The 9,095-nt window shown below is 51.1% G+C and overlaps 2 protein-coding genes across 2 annotated transcripts in view; both read right to left on the bottom strand.

Moving 5' to 3' along the window:
* LOC108506757 (keratin, type I cytoskeletal 16-like) overlaps positions 1 to 1,800 on the bottom strand; it is a 3,746-nt gene extending 1,946 nt beyond the window's left edge. Inside the window, exons 1-3 of the mRNA XM_017834091.1 lie at positions 1,289 to 1,800; positions 383 to 465; positions 86 to 242 (exon numbers count right to left, since the gene is read on the bottom strand). Coding sequence (XP_017689580.1) covers positions 86 to 242; positions 383 to 465; positions 1,289 to 1,738 — 690 coding nt within the window. The 5' untranslated portion in view covers positions 1,739 to 1,800. The remainder of the gene's footprint in view (positions 1 to 85; positions 243 to 382; positions 466 to 1,288) is intronic.
* A 4,206-nt stretch (positions 1,801 to 6,006) lies between these two features.
* LOC108506755 (keratin, type I cytoskeletal 14-like) lies at positions 6,007 to 9,095 on the bottom strand. Its single transcript, XM_017834089.1, has 8 exons — positions 8,652 to 9,095; positions 8,009 to 8,091; positions 7,662 to 7,818; positions 7,302 to 7,463; positions 7,004 to 7,129; positions 6,688 to 6,914; positions 6,446 to 6,534; positions 6,007 to 6,026 (listed from the first exon to the last, which is right to left on the bottom strand). Exons 1-8 carry the CDS (start codon positions 9,093 to 9,095, stop codon positions 6,007 to 6,009), a joined length of 1,308 nt encoding a protein of 435 aa, XP_017689578.1.

Genomic DNA, 9,095 nt, shown 5'->3' on the forward strand with positions numbered 1-9,095 from the left:
GTGGAATTGACTCCATGTGTGAGGGTGGGAAGCTGAAGAATCCAAGGGTGGTTCCTTGGCTGTGCTGTTTGTCATTGGATCGTACCTCCTCATGGTTTCTCTTCAGGGCAATCAGCTCATCCTTCAAGGACTCCAACTCAGATTCCAGGGAAGACCGAGTCCTAGTGAGATCATCCAGGATGTTTCTCAAGCCATTGATGTCAGCCTCCACGGTCTGACGGATGACCAGCTCATTCTCATACCTGTACCAAAGGACAGAGAAGCGTTACACATTCGTTGCACTGCAATGCTCGATCATTTGGACAGGGCACCAGCACCTCCATTCACAAGTCTCGTAAAATTCACAGCATGAGAGAGTCAGGGTTCACAGGGAGGTACTCACTTCATTCGGAAGTCCTCAGCAGTCATCTTGCTGTTATCGATGTCCAGGATCATTTTATTATTGTCCACAGTGGCAGAAATGATCTGCAGAAGAGGAGGGTGGAGAGAAATCTTTCTGTGTCCTAGATTTCCAGGACAGGAACAAAGAAGACCCAGAGCTTTGGCAGGGTGTTGTTGTGGGTCTCGGAATTGTTTCCTGCAGTAGTGCAGGGGCCACAGAATGTTGTTGAAACGCTCTATGACAGGGACTAGTGTGTGAAGATTTTGGCTTTGCAAACGTTCTGATGAAAGAGAATATTGATGGGGGAAAGAACAGAAGAACAGTTATGCTGGGAGATCACCCACCCCAAGTGGGTTCTGCACTCTGGGTGTAGGAGGCAGTGTAGGCTTTGCCCCTGATGCTGTAACTCATCTCATTATGAAAAAAGATGATTGTGAGGGAAGACCTTGGTCCTCTATTTGCTGTCTGTAGGAGTGTGCAGGGACAAAGGGAGCTCAGATCCTGCCATCCAGGTGCTGTGGCTTTGCACTCCATCCAGCTGAACCGGGTGGGAGCAGAGGAAAGCACTGGAAACCACCCACGACTGCTTTGGAGACACCTGCACAGCGTGGGATTTCCGTGTGCCAGCGCGTCTGTGGCTGCTGGAGCTCCCTGGGGCCTCAGGCTGTGCTTCTGGAGCACGTCCCTTTTGCTTGTGGGTGCTGGGGGGGTTTGCTCACCCAAGGGATGGGAGGTGCAGCTCAGTGGGTTTGTGTCTGCAGTACCACCAGAATGGCCATCCCGCAGGGGGTGGAGCCCAGGGCCAGGGGAAAGAGGGAGGAGGACAGAGGAAGGAGGAAGGAGGAAGACCTCACAGGAGAGAAAAGCATGTGGGCTATGGAGCCACACTAGCTGGGGCCATCCTACCTGATTCTGGAGTTGTTCAATGGTCTGGTAGTAGGAGCTGTAGTCCTTGGAAACGCTGGGAGCTTGTTTCCTGTACCACTCGCGGATGTGGTGCTCGAACTGAGCGTTCTCCTCCTCCAGCCTTCGCACCTTGTCCAGGTAACTGGCCAGGCGGTCGTTGAGGTTCTGCATGGTGACCTTCTCATTGCCGCCCAGGAGCAGGTCCCCCCCCGCACAGAAGCCCCCCGAAAAGGCCCCCCCGTAGCCCCCGGCCAGGCCGGCCCCGCTCAGGCCGCCCCCGTAGCCCCCGCACGCTGCCCCGCCGTAGCTGCCCCCGCCGACCACGGAGGAGGCGTAGCGCCGGCAGGACACCGAGGAGCTCCGGCCGCTGCTGCCTCCGCAGCCGCCTCCTCCTCCTCCTCCTCCGCTCCGGTACGAGGTGCTGGATGTTCTCTTGATGCTGCAGCTCATGGTAGAAGGGATCAGATATCCAGCCCCAGAAGCAAAGCTGTGCACAGCGAGAGACAGGGAAGGCAAGTGCAGTGGGGCGTCCTCGCCGGTGGCTCTTTATACCTGGCTGGGTGGGTGTCACCTGCCAGGCAGTCCAGCTTCCCATGGGCTTTGCCAGCCCCAATGCTCACACTGGAAGTGATGTGCTAAGGGGAATTTCTTTTGGGGCTTGGGTCAGCCCTCCCCCCAGGTACTGTGTTTGCATGCTGATTCACACCAAGCCTGCACTGCAATTTCGGGTGGGTGGCTGTGAGTTAGATTTTGTTGCAGATAGATTGTTGCTGGCTACTTAATGAGTGAGACTCATTTTAATAGTTGTTCTTTGTTCTTTGGAGTAATTTTTTTGTCCTCAAAACAGGTGGTGAAAGCACCACCTGGTTACTCTGCTTTAATGTCAGAGTTGGAGAAGAATGAACTCAGGCACCCTGTGCGTGAGGCTGGTTCCAGTTTTCCTGTTGAACTGCCAGTTCTGGAAACAAAATCTCTAAGAATTTTGGTCCTTCTCTCCAAAGGAGAGCTCAGCATGGGTAATGTGTCTCAGGGTACTCAGTGGTAAATCACAGTAGAGTGACCTTAGAAGCAGCAATGCTCTTTGTGTTCTCACCAGACTCGGGTGGTGCCACTTCTGGGAAACCCTCCTGTCTCACGCACAGCGACGGGCATTCAATGATGTCATTTTAAAGCTGTGATTTTTTAACATTTTGTGCAAATTTCCAATCACTCAGAGACTACTTTAAACTGAAATAGGTGTGTAAAATCTATAGGGCTTTACTGGCTGTGTGCTGGGAGAGGAAAGGATTCATCTTGGCCAGGTGGAGGCTGAGATGATTATCAGCCGGCTCTTGAGGAAGGAGGTACCGGGGCCGTTTGAAATCCAGGACAGTCCTGTTGTCCACGTAGGAAAGGGCACAGTCTGGATATGAGTGAATCTGGCCTGAAAACTAAGAGGAGCTTTTTACCTACAGAAGGCAGAAGGGTCTGGAAGTGCTTCTATTGCAGGAGCTTTGGGTGGAGGAGAGAAAGAGTTTCAAGATTGACCTTGGTCAGTTGATGGGTGGGCATTTTATCCTTGTGTAACACAGGCAGCTGTGATGACCCTCTAGACCCTCCTTACCTTCAGTCTTTTGTCCCTTGGTGCTGCACAACTGCACCGTTCCCGTAAGGGGGCAGGATGTGATGAACCCTTCTTGGGAAGAGTTCTCCAAATGCTTTCTCCATTTACAGTGTTACACACCCCCTGCACTTGTGGCTCCAGCAGCATTTTCTCTCCTACCACAGCGTTTATGAGACCCATGAAAGTTACTAACGTGTGTCATGGCCGACTGAAGAATCATGGAAAGCCATTCGCCCTCTTTCTTGACACACCACCACCCCTGGATCACAGATAATGTAATCCTTTGATCTGCATAATTATGATTGTTGTTTTATTGGTATCTCTCTAATTATCTGCACGTCAGAACCAGTTGCTTTGCATATGTTATTGCGACTGAGTCATCATTATTAAAAAATAAAAATTATTTTCTCACAGGGTGTGATTCCTTAGTCATATTTTCCTCATTAGATTGTTGAAATGTGCTTTTATTCTCCCCTATGAGATGTTTATTGCTGACTGGCCTTAGTGCCAGAGGTGTTGACTTTGTATCTCCTTCTCGGCACCGTTTCATCACAACACCCGACCCAACAATTCCTGACATTTCCCAATGCTGTAATTTCATACCATCACCAGGAGCCTTTTCTCTGTCCCTCTGTCCCTCTCTTCTCGTTTCAAACAGCTGATCTAACCATCCTTATTGCTGTAGCTGCATCCCAAACACTTAAACTTCAGACCTTCTGCTCTGTAACTCGGGGGCATTTCCTTGTCTCCCTGTGCATTTCTTGTCACCATCCTGTGGACACAGCTCTTGGCTGGAGTTGGCTGTTGTGAGGCAGTTTGGACACACTGATTTACGTCACCAGCCAGAAGAGCCGGGGCTGTTCAGGTCCTCCCACAGTCCCTGCAAGGGCAAAGGCAGCTCAGACATTCTGCTGTAGAAGGTGTTGAGGCTCCTCAGCCCTCCAGAGGGGCTGTGAGAGCTTTGAAATCACATCTTCCCCTGGCAGGCCTTTGGCTCACAATGCACCCCATGGACCTCTCTAAGTCAGAAGTTTGGTTGAAGTAGGAGTGCTGTGGATCCTTTCCCAGTGCTGTTTACTCACTGGTGAAATTGGATGTGGAGCCACAAGCAGATACTCTGAACTGGCAAAAGAACTAAAAGCAGTCTGTGGTTTCCCCAGAAGCTGTGATGCATTACTGGATGTATGTCTTCAGTCACACGAGAGGGAGAGGACAACCTCAGAAACAATTACTGGTAATTAATTGTTTTACAGCAAATGAGTCAACTGTGGTCTTGGTAAGAAGAGTGCTACTCCCAGGAGTTTCATCAGGAACTCCATCTGTGCTTTCCTCATCCATCACCCCTCTCCCTGCAGCATTGCTCAGGGATGTGTTTCTTCAGTTCATCCAGAGCTGAATGGTTTCCACAGCCCCACATTCTGGGCTCATTTTTCTCTTATGTGACTCCTGTCACATGAGAGCTTACCTGTATGCATTAACATTCAGTGCTTACTTATACACATTAACTGTAGTTCAAGGCTACATAATCCTGCCTCAAAAGAGATGTGTCCCTCACCAGCTTTGGTACAGTAAGTACAGCTGAGACTTGAGTGAGTTCTGGCAGCCTTTGGAGACCAAAGTCATATTTGCATTTGCTTTACATCACTTTATATACTGTTAAAACCTGAAATGAGCTTTTTATTCATTGTAGTCAGGCTTTTATTCACAAAAATTCCTGTTGTTGGACTGATAAAAGTCAGTTTTTCAACTGACTACTCAATGAGTAGAAGTGTCTCTGTGGACACTCACTGCAGGCTGCAGCCCCGGTACTGTCTGGCAGAGCCAAGGCATGTGGTTACTGAAAGAAGACCTAAACCAAATCATGTTCTTTTAAGTTGGTTGTGATGAGAGGATCTTTCATTTCATTGCCCTAACAGACCTGTACCCTCCATCTGAGATAAAACGAGAAATACTCAAGAGCAGGTTTAGTCACAGAGGGGACCAACAGGCGCCTGTAAGGGAGTGACACCCGGCTGACTCTGGGCATCAGTCATAGATTGAAAAGGGCCTTCACTGTGATCTTCAGAAAGCAAAATGCGTGTAAAAGAGCTACCTTAATTTAGTACTTCTGTTGCGTATTTTATCTTTTTAAGCAGTAAAATATAGAAAATACCTTCAGCAAATAAAATTCTGCTGAAGGCAGAATATCAGCCAGCTGCGTGTACTGACAGAAATTGTGTTCTTGGTATTAAATCAGTATTTAAATTGAAATTTCTATCATAAAATATAGGAATGTTTTTGGTACATGACACTAAAGGAAACAGGCCCATTGCACTGTTGTCTGTATTTCCCAACAGAAGGCAGCAAAATGTGATTGTCTGCACAGTCAGAGGTGTAGAAATACTTGTGAGGAAGCCCCTACATACTGGAACAACCTCTCCTGAGTCACACCTTCCCATAGGACTCCAGCTGGGATGAGACTGATGGACTCAGATATCTGAGTCACAATAGTACCACTGAACACAGTTTAGTACATTAACAGTTAATTAAAGAATCTTCTGAGTTCCCCAGCATTGGTATTTTCTTCCTCCTTTCACTCACACCATTCATTCAACCTTATACCTCCTGCTTTTGAGCAGAGTTCTGGCAGTGTCACCTGGCAGTTCCCTCAGGCAGAGCCTGGAATCTGTCACACCTCACACAGCCATGCTCACAATTCCTGACATTTCCCTTTGCTTGGAGATTTTATCTCAGCACCGTGACCATTTCCTTAGTGCAAAATGGATTGTCCCGGGACAGAGTCACCCAGAACCACTGCACAGCCCGTGTTTGAGGGGTGAGCTGGGGGAGGACCCACCCCGGGTTGGTTGAATTCACTTTCTCAGACACGTGGTTGTGATTTGCGTTGCAGACGTAAAGGTTTATTAGAGAAGAGTTTCGAGCAGAGTGTGAGCCCTTAAACAAAGAAGCAGTTGCCACAGACAAGGTGAGGAAGCCAAGCACTGCAGGGCGGGGGACGGGGGGCTGGGGCAGGTGAGCAGGCTCCGGTCCCGAGCCCTTCCCGCTGCCCCGGCCGTGCTGCACAAGTGCCGGGGTCCGTCTCTCGCTGGACGCTGTCGGGGTCGCTGCCGCTGCTCTAACAGACTCTTGACTGCCCTGTGTGAACACCGAGCAAATCATCGTCTTGAGGGGAAATCTGAGCATTCCTGCTGAGGGAATCCTCACACCTGACACTGTGTCAGCAGCACAGGGGCAGAGGCTCCGTGCCAGCAGCGCCCTGAGCACTTTCTCAGAACTGTATTTTTTTATTATTCCGATGAGCAAAAAAGCATAACCCATCTCGTAAAGTTTATGGTCTATATTTTATAATTAGGTAGAGGGAAGGGCAAAAGTTGCTGTATTTAATGCCTGATTCCTCCATAACAGAGTACTGAGGTTCTCTCACTCCCAGGTTAATGGATCTGGGAATCTTGCCCAGCCCAAACTACAAATCTTTTTTCTTACAAACTACATTGCAGCCATTGGGGGCAGATGTAACCCACTAATAACCACATCCTTACAAAACGTTGTCTTACCTGCCATGTCCCCACACTGGGAATGGGAGTAGGAAGCAGAATATGACTGGGAGGATTTTCCACCTCCTTGGAAAGCACCTTGGGAGGCACTGCAAAAGGAGAGTAATCAATTCAGAAAAACCCAGTAACACCGGATATTCAGTCAAAAAAGATGTTGATGCTCCAGGGACGAGAAGTCTCTGTTGGCAAATAAGTACACAAGGATTTCTTGCTATTCCCTTGCTACAATATGGAATACATACACAAGGTCCTGCTGCCCCTCCTGCAGCAGTGCCCGGTACTGCTGGATCTCCTGCTCCAGGCGGGTCTTGATGCCCAGCAGCATCTTGTACTCCTGGCTCTGACCCTCCATCTCACAGCGGATGCTGGCCAGCTCCTCCTCCACGGAGTGGATCTGCGCCTGGATCTGTTGCAGCAGGCAGCCGTAGCGAGTCTCGGTTTCTGCCAAGGAGTTCTCCAGAGAGTTTTTCTGGAAGGGCAAAGACAGGAGTTGAGGAGGGGAGCTGTGGTGCTGCGTGCCCAGCCCCAGCAGGGCAGGCCCAGCCCCTGCCCACGTACCGTGCTGAGCTGCGCCTGCAGCTCGATCTCCAGGTTCTGCATCTCGCGCCGCAGCTCCGTGAGCTGGTGGCTGCTGCTCTGCATGTCCTGGCTGCTGGAGGTGACCTGGCGATTGACTTCTTCGATCTGCGGGGGCAAAGCCAGGGACACCTTCTGAGCCACAGCATCCCCTGGGGGAGCAGGTTTGCTGAGGGAGAGCTCAGCTCTGCAGGGAGCCTCTCCCTTTCCTCCTGTCCCGGTGCCCGCGTGCCTGGGCTGTGCCACCGGAGGGGACTCCACTCTGGGCATTGCTACCTACCTTGACTTCATACCACTGCTCCACCTCCCTGCGGTTCCTGTCGATGATCTGCTCGTATTCAGTTCTCAGGTCATTCAGGATCTTTGTCAAGTCCTCTCCAGGGGCAGCATTGACCTCCACACTCACATCCCCACCAGTCTGAGACTGGAGCTGCCTCATTTCCTGCAGGGAGTCCAGACAGAGACACAAGAGCACACACAGGTCATTTCTTGTGCTGGAGACTGTGGGCAAAGCAGTATCAAGGTAAAAAAGGAGCGACAATCCCTTGGCCTAAGGTGGAATTGACTCCATGTGTGAGGGTGGGAAGCTGAAGAATCCAAGGGTGGTGCCTTGGCTGTGCTGTTTGTCATTGGATCGTACCTCCTCATGGTTTCTCTTCAGGGCAATCAGCTCATCCTTCAAGGACTCCAGCTCAGATTCCAAGGAAGATCTAACCAGAGTCAGGTCATCCATGAGATTTCTCAAGCCATTGATGTCAGCCTCCACGGTCTGACGGATGACCAGCTCATTCTCATACCTGTGTCACACAAGAGAGTCAGAAAAATGGGTAAATGAGATGCTGACAGTCACTAGCACACATCCTTCCAAGGCCAGTATCCCAGTTACACTGGAGGAGTCAGTAACACCACCCAGGGCATTGCTGCCTTGTCTCCTGAGATGCTGAGCAGGATTGGACAGGCACACGAGGTTCACAGGGAGGTACTCACTTCATTCGGAAGTCCTCGGCAGTCATCTTGCTGTTGTCAATGTCCAGCAGCAGCCTGTTGTTGTCCACAGTGGCAGAAATGATCTGCAAAACCGGAAGGTAGAAAGAAGACCCAAAGCTTTGGCAGGGTTTTGTTGTGGGTCTTGGAATTGCTTCCTGCATTAATGCAGGGACCATGTGCGAGAGTGATGCTCCAAATTTACTTTTCAAGGAAACTTGTGCTATCACACATCCTCCCAAATCCCTGCTCTTTACTTCCTCCTCTCCAGTTAGAGACAGTTCCCTGTGTGTCCCAGGGAGTGTGTTCAGCCCTTTCCCTGTATCATGCTTCTTCCTGGTCCATTATTCTGTTTTCTTGGTACCATGTAAACCTATCATAAGGCAAGACCTCAGTCCTCCACCTGGTGTCTGTAGGAGTATGCAGGGACAAAGGGAGCTCAGATCCTGCCATCCAGGTGCTGTGGCTTTGCACTCCATCCAGCTGAACCGAGTGGGAGCAGAGGGAAGCACTGGAAACCACCCATGGCTGGTTTGACCCACCTGCACAGCGTGGGATTTCAGGAAAGAGGAAGGAGGGAGGAGGAAGACCTCACAGGAGAGAAAAGCATGTGGTGATGGAGCCACGCTAGCTGGGGCCATCCTACCTGATTCTGGAGTTGTTCAATGGTCTGGTAGTAGGAGCTGTAGTCCTTGGAAACGCTGGGAGCTTGTTTCCTGTACCACTCGCGGATGTGGTGCTCGAACTGAGCGTTCTCCTCCTCCAGCCTTCGCACCTTGTCCAGGTAACTGGCCAGGCGGTCGTTGAGGTTCTGCATGGTGACCTTCTCATTGCCGCCCAGGAGCAGGTCCCCCCCCGCACAGAAGCCCCCCGAAAAGGCCCCCCCGTAGCCCCCGGCCAGGCCGGCCCCGCTCAGGCCGCCCCCGTAGCCCCCGCACGCTGCCCCGCCGTAGCTGCCCCCGCCGACCACGGAGGAGGCGTAGCGCCGGCAGGACACCGAGGAGCTCCGGCCGCTGCTGCCTCCACAGCCGCCTCCTCCTCCTCCACTCCGGTACGAGGTGCTGGATGTTCTCTTGATGCTGCAGCTCAT

The sequence above is a fragment of the Lepidothrix coronata genome, unplaced genomic scaffold, assembly GCF_001604755.1.
Source record: "Lepidothrix coronata isolate B3197 unplaced genomic scaffold, Lepidothrix_coronata-1.0 Scaffold229, whole genome shotgun sequence".
Lineage (NCBI taxonomy): Eukaryota > Metazoa > Chordata > Aves > Passeriformes > Pipridae > Lepidothrix > Lepidothrix coronata.

What these genes read in the sequence shown, in the direction of transcription:
- LOC108506755 (XM_017834089.1), bottom strand. Translation starts at nt 9,095, where the DNA reads ATGAGCTGCAGCATCAAGAGAACATCCAGCACCTCGTACCGGAGTGGA. An exon ending in GCCGAGGACTTCCGAATGAA is followed by an intron (nt 7,819 to 8,008) that starts GTGAGTACCTCC and finishes TGTGTGACACAG; the next exon opens with GTATGAGAATGAGCTGGTCA. An exon ending in AGCAGTGGTATGAAGTCAAG is followed by an intron (nt 7,130 to 7,301) that starts GTAGGTAGCAAT and finishes TTGCCCCCGCAG; the next exon opens with ATCGAAGAAGTCAATCGCCA.